This window comes from Metopolophium dirhodum, unplaced genomic scaffold, assembly GCF_019925205.1.
Source record: "Metopolophium dirhodum isolate CAU unplaced genomic scaffold, ASM1992520v1 scaffold6, whole genome shotgun sequence".
In the NCBI taxonomy this organism is placed as follows: domain Eukaryota; kingdom Metazoa; phylum Arthropoda; class Insecta; order Hemiptera; family Aphididae; genus Metopolophium; species Metopolophium dirhodum.
The window spans coordinates 1-20,452 of record NW_026869950.1 but is presented as its reverse complement, the minus strand read 5'-3'; the positions used below and the strand labels follow the sequence as shown (position 1 = coordinate 20,452).

The window sequence follows — 20,452 nt, the reverse complement described above, 5'->3', positions numbered from 1 at the left end:
ACATAAAAAAAATGTGTCGAGTGTAGGACGTAGATATCTCACCATTGAGTACCTAAGGTTAAAAACTGTTTTGCGTAGGTAAGAACCACTCAGGCTGTAGCCAAGCTAAACAACCAAATTTTCACACTATAAAGAGGAGAACATTTACTGTGCAAAGTTGTTTTTGGTTTTTTGATATCACAAATACGAATAAATAAAATAACGCCTGGGCGCCTGTTAGTAAATGTTCTCATATTTATAATGTGAACATTTGGTTGCTTAGCTTGGACTACAGCCTGAGTGGTTCTACCCACGAAAAATAGTTTTTGCTGTTTGATATTTGTAAGACGGAGACAACACATGAGCAGTGGCGGATCTAGGGTTTTTATGGGGGGGAGGGGGTGCTAAAGTTAAGGTCTCGTATTCAGGTACTCTGTATACTCCATATATATACTGATGGCAAGACTTTTTTTTAGTCCTCAAAATGAATGTGCCTAATATTTCAACTTTCAAAACAACACTATTTAATATAGCATAAATTCACTTTAGCAACGCCCTGCATTTTTTTTTTTTGAAACATACGTATTTCAACGAGTTAAGAATGATGGTGCAAAAATAAATTGTGGAAATCATTATTTTGGATGTATTATATTCTTCCAAATTTTAGGATTTTACGTATTTACACGCATACGCACAACGCCGTACTTAACTGTCGCGCCCAGCGCCTATAAAAAATTTTGAATATTTTTTACGTATTTTAACAAGTTAAAAATGATGGTGAAATCAGTAGTATATTTATGTTTTACCGGGCATCCTATTTTCAATTTGTTTGATTTAACATAATAATATGTAGTTAAGCATCCTGAAAACGATAGTGAAGTCAGAATTTTCCGGTCGAACTTAGTTCTGAAGTGTACATAATAAGTTGAGGAATATTTTCGATTTGAATTGTCCAAGTGACCACAAAGAGCAAGTAACCACGCCAGGTGTATATGAAAATACTATAAATTTAAATTAGATATAACTACGTCTGACCGCCAAATTCTGACTTCACCATCGTTTTTGAATGCTTAACTACATAGACACGTTAAAATAATCAAAATTTGTTTTAGGCGCTGTGCGCGGCAGTAGATACCTAATGTGCAGTGTTGTGAGCATGCATACACAAAAACTTAAACTTAAAATCGCAAACTGTGGAAGGATTCAAGGATATAATACTTCCAAAATGATGATTCCCGCAAATTATTTTTTTCACCTTTGTTCTAAACTTGTTGAAATACGTATGTTTCAAAAAAATAAATAATTCAAAAATTATTTTACGTAGCTAAAGTGAATTTGTTCCTCAATATATTGTTTAGGGCAGCGTTTCGAGCCTTTCAGTGTTAGGGAAAAAACTACCTATGCATTTTTTTTTTGGTACCAATTTTTTTTATAAATGTCCCCGCCTACTGAATAATACAATATACATGTTGTGTAGAGTATTTGTTTTCCAGGAAGCAACATGCCAAGGGGGGTGCTATAGCACTACACAAACACAATTTTATGTTAGATTGAATCACAAATTAAATGTAAATTAATATTTTTGTATCATTATTAATGTTATATATTAAATGTATACACTAAATTGTACTGTATAAATTTAATAAAAAGGTTTTATACAATTACAACTTATAAGATATACTAATAGTAGGTATCTACTTCTTTATTATTATATAATGCTTGAGGGTAGGTATTCTGTATTAATGTATTATTAATCGTGTAACTTTTGAACGACTTGACCGATTGAGGTAAAAGTTATAGGTACCTTATAGATTCCTTGAGTCTTAGAGTACCTATATTATACTTGGGTAATTTTTAACTCATAAATGATATAATTTATTATAATAAAGATTACCTATATAGCTATATAATATTAAAAAGTGTAGTATTAAAATGATGTAACATATCTTAGGGAGGGCTTAAGATGGCTCATAGCGGACTAAGCCCTCCTAACCCCCCTCTATGTGCATGTTTGTGGCTATGTATTTTCGAATTTTTAAAGTTGTCTACGAGTAAAACTTAGGTATGAGGAATCTTGTTTAACATTATTTACAAGTTTTTTGATCAGCAAAAATGTACTGATAATCATTTATAGAAAAAACAAGTACCTAAATTAGAAAATGTAAAATACTTAGGTACCTAGCTTAAAAATGTCTAAACATTTCATTGTATTAAGAAAAAAATCATTTAAGTAGTATGAGAATGTGTTAAGATGGCTACCCATGCATTTGTTGTCCCCGTCTTACACACGTACGACAAAGCAAATTTTCATTCACTAATTTCAATAGGTAGTGTACTGTTAGTTTTGATATTAGAGAGAATTGGCCTAATATTAAACTTTTAGGTAAGATCATTATCCGTGGTTAAACGTTGGCTTTTATTCGATATTCTAATATTCAAGCAATATAGGTAAATACATTTTTAATTTGTGATATTTTACATAGGTACCTATTTCTTGCTTGAAAATTAAAATATCGAAAACATCACCGATGCGCGATGCTTAAGTACAGATGATGTTTAGATGTTCTTACTCAAAAGTTTAATAATAATGTATTCACTCTAATATAAAAACTAACAAAATCACATATAGGTTCATTACATTATAAAATAATAAATTAGTATCTATTTTAAACTTACAATAATTGATTTAATTTGTATTGTGTAATAATAGATACCTATTGAAATTAATAAGATGGTGACAATTTTTTATTTTGATAATGGAGAAAAATGAATACGGCCGACCATACGACGCATTAGGTACCTATATAGTATATGTCCTCACTCCTCCGTAATAGGCCAAATTTTATATTATATATTATTATGTTATCTTGATGTCAAACGCATATAAGCTTTATTTTTCCTGCCAACCGGATTCTCATACAGTCATACCCCACCCAATAATACCGTTATGGTGTTATCCGCTACAATAAAATATCGCTGCAGCAGATCCAGTTACACGGTAAATATATACTTATATAGATACACCATACGATACATCTATATATAATTGATAAATAAATAATAACTAAAAATTATTGGTTTTTAGAATTTCCAAATAAGCCATTAAAATATTATAAAGTAAAAATCATTTCGAAAAACTTATATAATTTGCCAAAACAAAAAGTATTGATTTGCATATTCTTAAAACAAATAATATACAAAATATAAGCAGAATTTTCAAATCAATCAGACAAAGACGTTGTAAGGTAGGGGCTGAGTGAAGTTCGCCCTAAGAAGTCGATTATATATAGAAATATAGCCAAATAGGTTAGGTATAACCTACAAAAACTCTTCAGTCCGTTTGGATTTAGAGAGACGGTAGGTACTATAGACAGAAGAAAATTACTATCTTAAATTTGCGCTAAATTCCCATCACATCACAAACAAAAACAAAAAAACGCCACAGAAAAGATTGAAAAATAATTCCATTAAACTTAAAATTAAACAAGTGCGTAATAGGCTCATAATTGTTTTTCATTTATTGAATTACCTTAATAAATAAATTATAATTGTAAACTCGTACTGTTTCACACAAACACATATCTACGTGATGTTTTTGATAAATGCTTGTTTAATATTATAATATAATAACAATTATAATTTATACCTAATGGCTAATTCAAAAACTATATGCGTACCAGCTATAGAAGCCCGTATTCTATATATTACTAGCTTAGCTATATTATAGACAACAACGTTTGCACGTCCTATTGACACACTTGTTAATTATAAAGACTTTGGTATTACTTTAGATTTTCAATATTGATTTTGCATCCCATGAAAAAATGTGAAATTACTTCTTGAATTACATTATTATTATACATAGGTAGGTACTTAATACTTATACATAGAATATACACAAAGCAATAACTATACACCATGTCATATTAAGGATTGTGTACACATTTATTCACTGCCTATAACAATAAGAGACTTTAAAATTTAAGATTTTTGTCACCATATTGGCCACCTCCCCGGAAAAATTATAAGGGTTAAAAGCTATTACCCGCTATTTTAATATTATTTTTATAATTAAGTATACAATAATTAATTGATTTAAAACGTTCTGCCCAAAGCAAAAATGACCCACTCCCATCACATTACAGCGCTACCTATATATTATTATATAGGTATAGACGGTATAGTATATATAAGTACCTACGTCCAATAGAATAATATTATTATTTTTAATATGATAAATAATACTTTTGTTGAACACGAATTTTGAACAGAAATGTCACCACGTAAACAGGATTAACGTTTGCCGATGTCATACGATTTGCATCACCGGGACGAATTATTCAGTTTAATCATTTTCGCGCAGTCGTTATGTTTTTCCGAGCAATGCTTCGCGTTCCCTTTGACTTGCTGCCAGTCGGACACATTCCACGCCACCCATTCTTGAGACCGACCGTGCCTACTCTCCTTTACCCGACGTTGCATGTAGTGTATGATTGGCGACAAGCGACAAAGCAGCAGCTGAACACATGGCATGCCCGACGCCAATTGTTCGATCAATACATCTGGTAACGTTTCGTCGGTCGCATCATCCATCATCGATTTTATCTAAAATCGAGAAAAAAATAATAATAGGTATGGATACCCGCAACACACAGAGGCACAACTGGAGACCGTTGAATGTGCTAAAATTATGAAATTTTCCAATAGCTGACCAGCTGCTGTGAGAGAAAACCCCAAACTCCGAAGTATTTGTCTATATTATAATAATTATTTCCAATTTAACTAAAAATTTTAAATCATTTGGGTGACTTGGGAATCGGTGAGGGGGGAGCACATCCATCCCTAGTTGCGCCATCCAGCTCTACTACAGTACAAGCGATCTAATATACTGGGTACAGTCACTAGTAAGTTTTATTGAAAAAATTGCGCAACATAATTAGGTGTACTGTTCATACATATGGATTATTTATGATCCAGTCGATCGGACTGCCATCGGGAAAGCTCTTAGTTTTTTGGCTAGTACCTCTGTAATTGGTTGTTCCGTAATCAGAAACCGTTAAAATCTAAATAAGGGTTATACAATATACGTAATATATTTATATTTGTACAAAACAACAAAACATTATTGTCATTCCATAAAGCATAATGATAACTTACAGTTTTCGTCAAAAGTACCAATCCGTTTACTATTAGAGTTTTTAGAGCATTGGTGCCATGTCCGATAACACCCGATGCCGCACGAATCAACAGCGTTACCATGTTAGATTTTGTTTCGACTTTATCATTGACGATTGACCTACCCACTAGATCGGCCACGAGTACTGACATTTTTTTCCAATCTTGACATTTATCTACGTTTCTATTCGAAGACATACATTGAAGCTCACTGACTGTACATTTTATGATAATTGATAAGACACATATTTTTAATAAAAATTGCATAATATATTCTTGTAATTTTTTTGGTAATTATTTCATAAAATATAAATTCAATTTTTCGAAAATTATATTATAAATATAAAAAACACAACTCATCAGCCAAGATGTCAATGCATAAATGAGGAATGCTGTAAATTTACAGCTAATTGTAACATCCAATTATTCAAATCACCAAACCATATGAACAGTTACAATTTACTACTTAACATTGCCAACTAATTATGATGTTCATAACACTATTTGTCAGTTAAAACAATATGTACAAATAATTTCTTACACCGTTTTTGAGTTTGACAACCAGAATAATTTTTATCACTTAATAATAAAATAAATATATAAAATACTTTCATTCCTAAAATTCATTGTAAAATATAAATTTAAAATAAATGTTAATATATTTTATTGTATACATTTAATATGGATTAAAATATAATGTAATATAAAAGTGATTTAAAGCAATACAGTCTTATAAAACTAATTAAAGTACAATAGCAGTATGGCACAACTTCAAAATGGACGGATTTGAACATATTAACCACTATTTTTTTAACTAAAAGTTACTGTTATTTTCTTATAAAATTGTCTATCCAGTTGTGGACTATAAATCATCACAGATACATTTAATTATACTTCATATTCGACCAAAAAAACACTTTTAACCAGATAATTGAAACAAAATAAACAATAAAGCAATACATAATTGCTTAGTCATATTATAATATCTAGTTTTATATAATATATAACATAAAATACCTTATATCTATTAACTTTAAAGAATGGCTTGATACAATAAATGTTTCAAGTAACCAACACTGAATACATACAAAAACATTATATTTATTGGTATACTCATATTCAAACTAAAAATATATTATATAATTATGTTTTTAATAAAGTGAAAAAGTATCACGTTTGATATAATTTAATATCTGGTTGCACAAAAATACAATTAATTAATATAAATTGTTATTACTTTGATACTTGCTTTCCTTAATTTTGATTCAACAATTAAATATCACATTAATATTTTTTTATACAACTTAGGTAATAAAATACTGTTTTTGACTCTCATTCTTTTTTTCATCAAAAGTATAACACCAATATGGAAAAATATATAAAGTATGCACTATCTCGTTTAAATAATAGTTTCTCTAAAAACATGTTTACATTTAAATTAACTATCATAGACTATGAAAATGAAAAACATACAGATACAACTTTTGTTTTGGTCCTTAAAGACATTTTAAATCCTTTAATCAAAGTTCATTGAAATTTATAATGTATTTTTAGATACAGAAAAATCTTAACATCTCAAATCTTGTCAACCTAAATTACAAGAAGTCTTCAAAAAATCTCTTACACTGTCATTAGTAAAGGATAAAGTAGTACAGTTCTAACCTTATGTTTGTTGATATATTTCATCCCATAACTTCGACCACCATAATGTATATATACATATATATATATGTATCTAATCATGAATAATTTCAAATAAAAGGTAGTGAACTTTAGTGGACTAATCAGCCATCCCCCTAATCTCCTACTTATTTTATTAGCAACAGTCAGTGCTTATTCAAGTATTCGTGGCGATAATTTAAGATTTCTTTGAGAGTTATTCATTAAGATAAGGTTAACTACATTTTAAATAATTTTAGTTTTATACATAACATTTTTACAGATAAATTCAAAATCTTATTTTGATTCTTCCAAACAATAACATTTATAAGGGTTAATGTAAGTATTCTATTGTTATTATAAAACTATATTAATTTGTATAAATACTTTATCATTACCAATCCCATTATCCTACAAAATATCACAATTATTGGTTTTGAAAGATCATCGAAGGTATAAGAAGAACAGTAAACAGAAATAAAGGAGTTATGTTCAGCTTACATATTATTGGGTTAGAGTACTTATTTAATACTTAAAATAATACTTTTTTATAGTAATGAATAATGATACAACAATATCAGCTGTAATATATTCACAAACTGGTCATAGCAGGTGGATGAGCGTATGCTTTAGGTATGAAACCGTATTTTCTTGTTTTAGGAGCATAAGTCCATAACCACCCTTCGACCATTTGATTGTCAAGATCTGCATATATCCATTCACCACGCTTAACTGATAGATCATCTGGGGCTTGAGGCTATAAACAATTAACTAATCGATAAGCATTGTGCAAAAAAAAAGTTAGAGCTTAAAAATAAAAGAATAAAACATACCTTATAATCATAGAGCATTACCATTTCAGTACCATGAATTGCTGGATCGTCATCAGCCACACAAGAGTTTTTACGTGGGCGTGCTCGTGTAACCGGAGGTAGTCCAGTATTAGTAGTACCAGCACACTGATTATTATTCATTTGATTTATATGCCCTATACAAATATCAATAGTTGCTATAATAATATTACAATACAATGTATTATAATTTATTAACATTATTAATTTAATATTATGTACCTTGTATTATATCAGCTGGATATACAAATCCACTAGGAACAAAACCTTCCTGTCCATCACTGCGAATAATCCAATACCAATCAGGGTCTTCTCTGTTTAATACAGTCACGAATTCTCCTCTCTCCACACTCACATCATTCTCATCTCTTGCTATGAAAGTGTATAATACAATGTAACGCCCTGCAGGGTCCTAAATATTTGTCAAATAGAGTATGTCAGATTAAATTGAATTATAAACATTAATTCTTGTATTTCACAGTAATACTATGTTACAAAATATTGTTTTTTTAGACCCTCCTCAATTTTAAATAATCAGACTATTTTCATACTTAAATATTGTAGATTTTATTAAAAAATTACTTTAAAAAATGGTCGAATCTCAGGATGTGAAGACGCACTTAATAATGAAGCTCTAGAGCTACTAATGTTCTGTTTGTTTTGATTTTTGTGATCTTGAGTTTTATTGCCAAAACTTTCACAGTCAGATAAATCACCACAATTACCTAATAATACAATTAAATAAATATGTTAATAATAGATTATGTTTTATATTCCATATTTTAAATTCTAACTTATTATACAAACCATGTTTTTGTTGCTCATTGATTTCAACTTCAACAACAGTTTCAGTTGGTGTAGCAGCTGGTGCACGTGGTAATTTCTTTTTGACATTATTTAAAGCTATTTCACCAAGCTGTGAATTATAAGGTGTACAATACGAATGAGGTATAAAACCTTCTTGACGACTGTCCTCCGCAATTACATATACCCAGTCATTCTCTCGGTATAGGATATTGACGACCTAAAAATTAATAAGATTTGTTTAAAGGAAGGATGAAAAAATATATAATGATGTTTATCTACATAATAATTTAAGTTAAATCTAAAAAAATCATAAACACTTATTTGTTATTTTTGTTTGAATTGTTTAGTTCATAATGGGTAAATAGTACATATTATATGTAACTAAATACCTTCATTTTTTGTTGCAAGCTAATAACCTTAGCTGTTGAAGCTATACCATGAATAATAATAAAAAAAAAGTACATAGTATAATTTAAAAAAACTAAAATATAATTAACATTATAAACTAATTATGGTTATTAACATTATGAATACACACTTTTATAGGTCGGTAGTACTAAAAAAACTAAACCATTACACTAAAATTGGAGGTAAAAAAAACGTTTTAACTGTTGATAAAATAAATACATAACCGATAAAACTAATATGATATTTTCATAACATTATTAAACTTGAAAATATTTTTCAATGAATAATAGTTTAAAATCTAAAATGAGTATGTAGTTGACTAATGAAATCCAGGAAAATTTATAATCCTAAAAGTATTTCATTACTACAATTATTTGTGATACCGCTACCTACCTACTTCATAAATCAAAAAGGCATAATAATTTAACGTTTATTGAGCATTGATCAACTTGTCACATTTTTACTAATATGGACTAAAAATGTAGTCATCGTCCTTAAATATTATTTATATTTAACACACAATAAACATCATAATACTAATTATTTTGTATGGTTGATTCTAACCTGGCCTCGTTTCACAGTTAGCTCATCATCAACGCACGGTGTAAAATCGTGAAGTACAACCATTTTGCTATCAGGCGATAAGCCATTTTCCTTCTCTATCCCGACACGCACCAGCGTCTCAATGGAGGCACTGCCGGTAATACGCCCCATACCAGGAACCGGTCCATTAGCGTTGGTTCCTCGTAACACTTCTTTGTCCAAGTCGCTGGTAGAACCACCTGCAAACAGCAATTAAAACACTGTTGAATGAGTATACCAAGAAAAATAAACCAAAGGGCCTCAGTGGAAAGGATTTATTTTGTTACAAGTGGTGGCGATTGAAGGGTAGGATTGGTTAGGTATTGCTGTTGAGTGTTGATCATACTTTTTTTCTTCTTGCCTCGGCGTATTCTCACGGGACACAGGAAAGCCATTATTGTTTATAGGCCACCACGCATGCTAGTCGTGTAACTTGGTCTCCTAAGGTATATATCCGTTTTTCCGGCTCGGGAAAACCATGTAAACACGAAAGGGAACGCAGAACACACAGAGCAGAAGCTTAACCAGCCAACTTACTGGACACTGGTGTCAATTATTTATTGACAATCAATCATCATTATTATTATCCGACGGCGGCGGCGGTGGCGCCGGCGGTCGAACAGGTTTCCGGAATGGTGATAATTATTATTATAACCCAGTGTGGCCATATTTAGAAAACCAAAGTTCATGACTGATGAGAATAGCGCTACGGCGTCATCACCGGAATTCGAAGGCACAGAATATTTCCCGATTTTTATTTAATCACACTATACAAAACTGTATACAGTATAAATAAACGGCCTCAATTTCTTATCTATATCTGTGCGCAAAACTAACAGAAATAATATTTACTAGGCTAGGTTTAAAATGACTTCTCATTATTCAAACATCCCGGTGTGTTTTTTTTCACGCCTACAAAATTTCTATAATGAATTTGAGGACTCCAGCTAGTTCTTATCCATTTCTTTATTATCTATGGTTCAACTACCCAAGGTACTAGGTCATGTGTGCAACGTCCAGCTGGTGCCCTCCATAGAGTAATTACTCTATGGTGCCCTCATTCACACTCCAAGGACGCTACGAACGTTTCACGGCCAATTGCATATCAGTAATCCTTGGTTCCTTGGTGCTCCAACGCAACCGATGACGTTGCATCGATCTTATGTTTACGTACACCGTAATTGATAATAACAATCAAAACGTGTCACTACTCTCTAATAATTAGTTATACCCAGCAAGTGACTAGAACACTGGACAACCAACATTGCACATATTACGCTGCCAACTCGTCGTGAAACGACCCCATTTATTCGCATTTCACTTCTCGAACACCCTTCACTACTGTCATTCATCGTACTCTCAAGTAAACTGAACTCGGGTGTAATATACATCATCAAGTATACTAACCGAAATTTTATTTCATTCACAGAGAACAACAGAAAAAAATATGGATCAAGTAACAAAAGTGTTGGAACCCGGACGCCAGTTTTCCAAAGACTCGGTTAGGTTGGTGAAAAGATGCACTAAACCCGACAGGAAAGGTAAACGCGATTTGTATTCCATTTAATTGCACTTTTTCATTTACGTCATTTGATTTTGTTTTACAGAGTTTCAAAAAATTGCAATTGCTACAGCCATCGGTTTTTGCATTATGGGTTTCATTGGTTTCTTTGTCAAACTTATTCACATACCCATCAACAACATAATTGTGTAAGTACTACTTCTACAGTTTTACTTGAAATGATTGTTAACAGTTATTTTTATATAATTCTGGGTTTTTCTAATATAAAGTTAATAAAAGCTTGAATACCAACAACCCAATATCATGATTTGCCTTTTTAGTATTTTATTATTTTTTCTATTTAGATAATGAATACATTCTACAGTATTAACTATTAAATAGTAAACAATTTTAAAGCGAGTTAAGTATAATACATAAAATATTAAAAAATGCTTATAACCCAATAATATTAAAATTATAACAAACTCCAAAGAACACAATTAATATTTGTACCTTTAAATTTGATAGGCCAATTTACTGTAATATTTTAACTAACAAGTAACAACATAAGTAATAAATCCAATTCCACTGAATTTAAATTTGTTAGGTATGTTGTACGTTTGAAAAATGAAGATAATGCTTACATCACTTCCTCTTAATATGCAATATAGGTACTTAATGTTATAAAAAACGATAGTCTCCTATTAAGATTTTTTCATTATTTTGACAATTAAATACTTGCATATTGTTTGGATTAATCAATAAAGTAGAACTACAATTTTATTTGTACCAATGTATTAATTTTTTTTTTTTAAATTAATTATTTCATCATTATAACTTATAAGCTTGTTTAAATTATAATTCACCTAACCTAATTTGGGCTGCAAAATGCAAGTTGAAAAAAGCTAAGAATAGTTTTATTCTGATGAATGTATGAAAAATAAAAAAAAGATTGTCAGTGACAAGTTGATATAAATACTTATTTATTTATTTTGAATAGATTTATCGATATTGCAATATAAAATATCATATTTATTGTTAAACATATATCATGTTGATATATCAATTATATTTGTTTTATTTTTTTTACAGAGGATCATGAAGTGTTAGCGGTTCAACTCCTTTATTTCCTGAAAACAATGTATCTTGATGAAAAGATTTGTGTAATTCACAATATTTTGTTTTTATACTGTGTATTAAATATTTGTGAACATTATTTGTGTTTCCCTTGTTCATTTTAGTACATAGTTTATATATTTATTTAATGTTTCTAAGTATGAATTTTAGCAAAATTTATAATAATGTAATTGGCATGTAAAATATAAAATACTTTATTATGAACAATAAAATTTCAAAAAAAAAAAAACAATTTCCATTTAAATTGTATAATATAATAAACAGCCAAATCATATAACACACATCGCCTTTCAACTTCCAGTTGTTTTACTAACTTATTTATTATGAAGATCCAAATATTGATGCTCCGATTATGTAAACTGGACGGTTTTTATATTTCTTTGATACATCAAATTCGATCTGAAATAAATATATACAGAATAATACATTAATTAATTATTATTATAGATTATAATGTGGTAATACAAAAATGTTTGAGAAATAATAAAATTCAATTTTTAAAAGTACTTCAGTTATAAGTTGCTTGTTTTTTTGTTGTATTAACTTCAATTTTGGAACTAGTTGATTATATTCTTCAGCTAACTCCTTTTTTTTATTAGTAACTGCTATTTGAGAATTAATCATTTTCTCAATATTGTTGACTTTTTGAAGAAACATCGACTCTAGTTTATTCAGATATCTGATGACAATAAAATGTTACACATTAAAATAAAATATGGAAAATAGTATTATACATCACTATAATATAGTTTAGTTAATATGAACATTATTTAGAAATTTGCTTTATTTATATATTTAATTTTACTATCATATTTATGGATGGTGAAGGTTAGATCACTATTTATATGGCTGTCATTTGTGCTAGTATAACTACAAAATATAAAAACATGATTTAATTGTAGGTAGTAAGCAATGAAGTAACAAAGATTAAAATTTAAAACAATAAAAATGTATAAAAAAATTAACCACTTGTTGCTCCCCACCCACTAAATACATCCCTGATGGTATATTTAATTTACCTTGGTGAATGTTTAATATGCTGTAAATGTTGGACAACTGGATCATTAAGCTTTTGTTTGACTACTTTTATAATATCCAACATGGACGCTATCTCAGGTTTGGATTCATTGATTTCTCCATCAGAATGGACTGACAATGCAGAATTTGTTTCATTTGATAATTCAAGCAATCGCATACTTAAAAATGATTCTAACTAAAATAAGATGACAACAATATAACTCTATAACATGATAAAAATGTTATAGTTTGTTATCTCACTTCTAAAATATCATTCATAAATTCATTTCTTGTCTGAAAATTATCTAATAAAGTCAAAGCCTCATTGCCTCTGGCAATATTACCATCAGTTTGTAGATTTTCAACTTCTATTCCACTTTCTTCTAGAGAAATACCATAATCAATGTCCTACAAGTAAACAAAATATGAATATTTTGAATTTTAGCTAAAAAGTGAAAACAAAATTTTCTAGACAGATAGCATACTTCAGATGGGTTCTCCAAGTCACCCCAATCGATTTCTTCATCGGCAGTGGTGTCCTATAAATTTAATACTCATTAAATTATATTTTTTTATTTGTTATGAATGTACCCAAACACAAAATGACATACTTTAATATCTTCTTCGATTGTTAGTACAGACTCTTCTATTTTACTTGGTTTTTCCCCATAAAGATATTCATAATAGGTAGTATTGCCATTGTCTGAAAATATTTACTATTTTTAATATCAACATCTAATAATTGAATAAAAAAACAATAATTACTCAAAATATATTGAAGCATCGATAAATTAATGTCTGAACCTAGAATATTTGCTACAAATAAAGAAAAATATGTATTGGCTTTCTTTAAATTTTTTATATGTTCCATAACATCATCATAAACTTTTTGAAGTTCACATAACCGTCCTATAAGTGTACGTTTAAAACTGTTATTGTCACCAACTATGGAGAACTGTTTCCGCATTGTTTCCAAATCTTTTTTAGATGTTTGAATAGATTTTGTGTAATCTTCAATTTTTTTATCGCAATCCTACACAAAAACTATTATTAGTTTACTACTTATAAACATTAAAATATCATCACGTTTTAGATAATTTTAATAATTTACAGTTTGTCCAGACTGTAATTTAGCTATTTGCTTCTTGACTGAGGGTATATGATACTTGATGTTTTGTACAAGAAGATCACAAGCTTCAGCTAGGTAAACATTGTCTTTTAAATACAGTCTTTCGATTTCTAACCAATCCTTCATCCTCTGTGATCCATATGAGCCAAACAAATTTTTTGTATCTGCTTCGGTTTCTCTTAATATTTCAATTATACGTTTACAATAGAAATAATTGATATCTAAACAAAAATTTAACAGAATTTAAATAAATACTTACCCAAGATTTACAAACACTTTAATTTAAATACTTACATGCCCCAGACAACAATTGTACAATCTCATTGTTTTCAGGCATATCTTGTATAGCTACATTTATTTTCTGTCTTATGGGTTGTATGTGTGAATGCCAATCTTTTTTACAGTGTTTTCTACTTGTTAGCCATTCGCTTAGTTTTTGAGCATGTATTTCAATTGGAATGGAACTTTCCTAATTGTACATAAAATAAGTACGTAATATATTTGATGTTTAGAAGGTAGGTTCTACAAACAAGTGTCTACCTAGTGGTATTATAATTTAAAAATGTGTACACTCACCATATTTTCAGAAACAACAATAGTACTGAATTATTTTAGGTGTAGGAAAAATTTCAAAATAAAAGCAGTAATGACTATAATATTATATTACAATAATTTTTGATAGGGTTTCAAACTTTCAAAACAGAGACTGTGCAGTGTGCACCACTAACTATTCCATAATACATTCACATTTAACTATTCAAGTACTGTAGGCTGTAATCCCGTGGTGACGTCTTGTCAACATGAACTATTTTAATTCGTGGTTGTGAGTTGTCGGCACAAGATATCACTTATCAGTAGAAACTTGCAATCGAGTTTTGTTTTATTGGGGAAACAGATTAACAAAACGCGCTCTGGTGGAAACAATTTGTACCTTCCAATTCGGGATGTATAGATAATAGATATAGTTTTATATTGGTTATTTTACTTTTTATAATAAATTAATTCTGGTATCGAAACTTTATACGCTTTTATAGTTAACTGTATACGTTGGTAAGTACAATTTCTACTAATATTATCAAATACATTCAAATACACTTCACTTAAAGTAAAATATATGCGAAATGTCAGTACGATCTAACCGTCAGTACGATAAGCGTCAACAACGCTCCCAGTGTTAATCTGTCTTCCTATCCGTCTTCTTATATTATAAAACGATTTAAATAAATCTAAAGAAGTAAAAACTCGGCCGTCGCGATTACCGCCGCTCGTCTCTATATGTATTATAAAATCGCGTAAATATGCAGTCTGAAACGTGGAATGTCTCGGACGAGATTGTTGACCACCAGTATACGGCCGTAGGCATTCTATCATATTATAAGTCCATTAAAGCCGTCCATCAATTAATTTGTATTGTTATCATTATTGATCGATCTATCAATAAATAATAATTTTGTATATAAGTATTTTAATAACGTTCTGTTTTTTTTCTTTCATATTTAAACATGTAATGATCGACATTTCTCTTTAACTATATTATAGGCTATTAAGTTTATCCGTTTCGAATAAAAAGAAAGTATGCATTAATGAATTTTTGAGATTTTTATAGGTTACTTATATTATGTGAGTATTGAGTTGTGACTTAGGGGAACCTTGTTTTAAATTTTCAAATATTTTTGCGCATACAGGTGAAACACAATACGTAAATTGTTCACACTTATTACATAAGTATAAATGTACAATATGTTGGGGTCATGAATATGATTCACATATTATTTATGATCTAAAAATATAGACTCTAAATAGGCTAATAATTTCTATTATTGAAGCCCAAGTATTACAGTGTCGTAAACAATAATTCTATTTATTTAGAACTCATAATATTATGTACCTACCTCTACCACGCATTCATATAGATTATATTTTAGAAATATTCTATTAATTGTATACAGGTTTAAGTGTAATTTAGCCAAGGTGAATCACTCCTAGCGAATACCCGTTATGTATACAAAATATATCAATATTTATGTACCAACAAACATAAACAGCTTGGACTATAACTCCATATCTGCTGATAACCAAATATGTAGGCAACTTAATATTAATATTTATAATTTTAACAATATATATTTATTTGTCACTTTTAAAAAGCTAGATTTTTTAAAAATATACTTATATATAAGAAAAAAATTAACCATTATACCTAATTAGTTTAAATTAAATTTTCATTTGTTAAAATGTTTTATTTTTCTTTGTAAATATCACTTAGCTTAAAACTTTAGTATTGTACTCAGGGGCGGATTTACCCATAGGCCACCAAGGCACGTGCATAGGGCGCAACTTTTTAGTTAATTTTTACTTTTTAGTTTTTCATAATTTAATAATTATATTTACCTTAAATTATATTTTATATTAATTTTTTTTTGTCGCCGCCACCGTTAGAGGTTCGACATCGACAATCGACGAGGCAGTTGCCGACGTTGCCTATGTTAATGCATGGGAGGTGGTATACGGGTGTGCGGCGTAAACACATACAATATTGTGAATGGCGCATGCGCTAAACGCCAGCCAAGGCAGTCAAATATACTGCCTCGGGCCGCCGGGTACATGGCTCGCACATTGCTTGACAAGTAAATTATTTGATATTAACTGGAATGACCCACCTCACCCCGCACCCGGCACCACAATAAGTGTGCGCGGGTGCGCGGTCACGAAACTAGTCTATTCTTAGAATACTGGAATTAATTCTGGAAATCAGATGTCTTGATAAAGTAATTAATAATAATAAACATTGCGACGACAGCACGGTCGCCCGTCTCCTGCATAGTGCATACTACTCAGAGATCTGCTAATCGACTAAGATTATAGAGACTAGAGTGCTCACCAGTCACCACTTTAATCAGTTACTTCCTGGCTACCTATAAGAAAACATCAATTACAATATTAAACATTAAACATTGGAGCACGCCAATGTACGGGGCGCTAGTGTTATAGTGCCTAGGGGTGGAAAAATGGTTAGTCCGCCCCTGATTGTACTTAACTCAAACTTAAATATCCCCCAACAGAAGCATTATGCTTAAGGAGAGTTTCAAACATATATATTATAGCCATTATTATTTATTATATATTTATATCATTGTATGTAATTATTTGTTTAGCTAAATCAATTTTATAATTATTATTAGCCAATGCGTAATTATTATAATAATTATTATTATTGTTATTAATTAACATCAGCTACAATGGCCATTAGTTACAATTTACAATTACAATTTTTTTTTTTTAAATTTTATTATACAGTTTAGTTTTGTGTAAGAATGTAAGAATTTGTGTGGTGGTGTCTGTGTCTAGTCCAATTGCTGCGTCTGTAATTATTATTGTCTGTTGACAATTAGTATATTGCAATAGTTGTTCGTCACAATACTTTAAAAACTACTTAGTTTTATTATATTGTTAGTCACCGGAACAAATAAACCGGAAACCTAAAATCTAATAAATTCATCTGGTCATAGGTTTATAAAATATAATATTTAAATATGAAGAATATCTCATGAAATTATTGAACTATTCCAAGTTCTAACTGCAGATAATAGATAAACGATGACAGGTAGGTAAAAATAAATTTCAATATAGATCTCTCAATGGGCTCCGACTAAATACAATTTCGTATCAGAAATCACCCTTGTCCCTTAGAATTGAAGATTGAATCATTTTTTTACTATAAAACTTGTAAGCATACACAAAAAAACACACACCATTGTAAAATCAATACATCCATTGTTTCGCTCAGAATCTAAAATACTTAACTTGAAAGTATAAAATGAGCACTGCAGTTCTGCAGTGTATAATACGAATCGAAACACAAATTCTTGTTCAAATATTATAGTTTAATATATTATAACTACGCGTATATATCATTAATAATGGTCTTGGAAAAATAAACGGGCCCGAAATCCTAACGATTGTTGATTAGAACAAACGACTTACTCGCGTCCCTGTGTACCCGTCGTCTGGAAAATGTTTGAATTTTTTGAGTAAACTGATTTTGTATCAAACTTCAAGTTCATTTGCAATTAAACGTCTGACCTGAAAACACCAAAAAGCAAAATGGCCACCGCTAGTGACTTCGCAGAAGAAATTGTCATGTTGTTGAATGCGTTGATACACGGGTAATACCAATAGAAGATGAAGAACTACTAACACTAGAAGTCAAAGATTTAGAACCAATTCTCGATGATGATGAGGACGAAGATGCTATATTACAGGACATTATTTGGTTATTTGGTGAACATGATACGGTTGCCGAATGCACGATCGAGGAAGGCAGCGGTGACGCTGCAGCGGCAGTACCGACGCGGCGACGCCTTCAGCGGTAGTACCGGCGCCTTCAGCGGTATTACCGGCGCTTGGATCAGCCGACGTACTGCAGCAGGCCGGCGATAGCGTGCAGGTGCAGCATGAAAAGGCAGACACGATTCCGTCTGTGGAAGAAGAGAGGGACACAACTACACTGAAATGGAAGACAGAACCGGGGACAACCATACTGCAGCAGTTCCGAGCAAGACACGTGGTAGGACAAGGCGGTTTTTCGCCACCACGTGGAAGGGTGCGAAGCGCTGCTGCTGTGTTGCCGGAGGACTTGAAGCCGGCAGTGTAGTACTCCCCTCCCCCCAGATGAAGACACCTACACAAGACGGCGGCGACGGGGAAGTGGTACGTGAAAGAGCACTTTACGGTGTCCGGCGGTAAGTCACCCTATACGTTTATCGGCCACCCGCATAAAGACGAGATCGCAGTTGCCAGCGTCGCGCGCTCGCGGTTGCCGACACGCGAGACCATCAAGACGACTCGGCTGCTTCGGTCACACCAAGAGCGGTGGACGACGACGACGGCGGTGGCTAGCTGTACCGGCGCAGGCAACGATACCGCCCCGACGGTACCACGACGATGGCAGAGTGCATGAAGACGACTCGCAAAGGCGGCGGCGGAGACTGCAAAACACAATGGGTGAGCGATACAGCTGGGCTAGGAACAAGGACGTCAGCATCGCCGGACTCGTGGAAACGGATAACGTTTCAGAGTACGGCGATGCGTGACTCCAGGACAGCCACCATATGGTGACTCAGTCGAGTCAGTGCGAAAATCACGCGGAGAGGATCAGGACCTTTGCAGCGTGGTTCGACGATCCTCTCCCATTTTTGCCCAGTAGCAATCGGTCGAGTCACGTCTCCGGTCGCCGACGATTCCGTAGCACCAACAGCTGCCTTTGCCTTCCGTCGTTATGCATCAGTCGTCTTCAGAACCTGCACATCGTCGATGCGCCCTGGCGATTGTACTCGTCCGCCTGCGGGATGTGCCGCGAGAACGTATAGAGATTAGAGGTGACCTGCAGTAGTCTTATTATTGCTTTATGTAAGCACCTCGCCATCACGTACCACTCCCCCTGCTTATTGTGTCTTGTCTGGTGTTTTTTTTCCCATTAGGCCACTTTGAGCCGTTTATTATATTTCAAAAATAATATAAAAAAAGCAGATAAAAACAAATGATAAAAATAATAAAATAAAAATGTACGAAAAAAGGTGGGTAAGTGGATGTCGCTCTCCTGTACAGTAGGTTACAAGTGGATCACTGTAATGGATGGTGTTCAATTTGAATTCAATGATATAATATCATTGTATGAGAAAAACGATTCTGAGCGAAAACCGTCGGTCAGCCTATGATATTAGCAAGTATATTTGATGATATTATTGTGAATAAAGTAATTTATATAATATAACCTATTTACGTGGAGCCTAAGAGCATTGTGTTCAATTTACAATCTTTAGCTATAAAAGTTGAACATTTTGTAAATTTTTAACTACAAAATAATTATTAAATTATAAATTTGATAAATGTTGTGAAAATTCGATCTTTAAATGCTTATAAAAAAAATTGTGCCTATGTATTTTAAATATTTTTCAACTGATATTGTATTAATATATCAGGAGCCTTGTATTAAATTTTTACACTTTTTGGCCCAACAGATAAAACTTTATTAATATTTAATGAAAAAAAAACTAAAAAAATTGAAAACTGACAATGTCTGTAAACAGCTCAAAAGGAGTCAAAATATTTTCAAAATTGTATGGTGTATAGAAAATGCTAATATAAACATTCAGTGAAATTTTCAAGTATCTAAATTCGTTCGTTTTTGAATTACAACAAAATAAG

The 20,452-nt window shown here is 31.4% G+C and overlaps 4 protein-coding genes across 5 annotated transcripts; 1 reads left to right on the top strand and 3 right to left on the bottom strand.

The window, feature by feature from the left end:
* Positions 1-3,550: 3,550 nt before the first annotated feature.
* LOC132953518 (uncharacterized) lies at positions 3,551-5,658 on the bottom strand. 2 transcript variants are annotated; one of them, XM_061025904.1, is made up of 3 exons: positions 5,137-5,658; positions 4,935-5,042; positions 3,554-4,584 (listed from the first exon to the last, which is right to left on the bottom strand). In XM_061025904.1, the coding sequence occupies exons 1-3, from the start codon at positions 5,419-5,421 to the stop codon at positions 4,303-4,305; spliced, it is 675 nt and encodes a 224-aa protein (XP_060881887.1). In that variant the 5' UTR covers positions 5,422-5,658; the 3' UTR covers positions 3,554-4,302. The 2 variants fall into 2 exon arrangements, with proteins under 2 accessions (XP_060881888.1, XP_060881887.1); XM_061025905.1 differs by lacking the exon at positions 4,935-5,042 and having other exon boundaries at positions 3,551-4,584.
* Positions 5,659-5,794: 136 nt separating this feature from the next.
* LOC132953517 (SH3 domain-containing protein Dlish-like) lies at positions 5,795-10,186 on the bottom strand. Its single transcript, XM_061025903.1, has 7 exons — positions 9,808-10,186; positions 9,444-9,661; positions 8,472-8,688; positions 8,247-8,389; positions 7,887-8,076; positions 7,647-7,801; positions 5,795-7,570 (listed from the first exon to the last, which is right to left on the bottom strand). Exons 1-7 carry the CDS (start codon positions 9,854-9,856, stop codon positions 7,406-7,408), a joined length of 1,137 nt encoding a protein of 378 aa, XP_060881886.1. The 5' UTR covers positions 9,857-10,186; the 3' UTR covers positions 5,795-7,405.
* Positions 10,187-10,620: 434 nt separating this feature from the next.
* On the top strand, positions 10,621-12,178 carry LOC132953519 (protein transport protein Sec61 subunit gamma). The gene is made up of 4 exons (XM_061025906.1): positions 10,621-10,824; positions 10,891-11,002; positions 11,069-11,171; positions 12,055-12,178. The coding sequence occupies exons 2-4, from the start codon at positions 10,909-10,911 to the stop codon at positions 12,062-12,064; spliced, it is 207 nt and encodes a 68-aa protein (XP_060881889.1). The 5' UTR covers positions 10,621-10,824; positions 10,891-10,908; the 3' UTR covers positions 12,065-12,178.
* Positions 12,179-12,277: 99 nt separating this feature from the next.
* On the bottom strand, positions 12,278-15,074 carry LOC132953516 (CDK5 regulatory subunit-associated protein 3-like). The gene is made up of 10 exons (XM_061025902.1): positions 14,822-15,074; positions 14,540-14,714; positions 14,228-14,466; positions 13,882-14,149; positions 13,728-13,819; positions 13,602-13,655; positions 13,378-13,524; positions 13,119-13,312; positions 12,607-12,778; positions 12,278-12,498 (listed from the first exon to the last, which is right to left on the bottom strand). Exons 1-10 carry the CDS (start codon positions 14,822-14,824, stop codon positions 12,421-12,423), a joined length of 1,422 nt encoding a protein of 473 aa, XP_060881885.1. The 5' UTR covers positions 14,825-15,074; the 3' UTR covers positions 12,278-12,420.
* Positions 15,075-20,452: the final 5,378 nt, after the last annotated feature.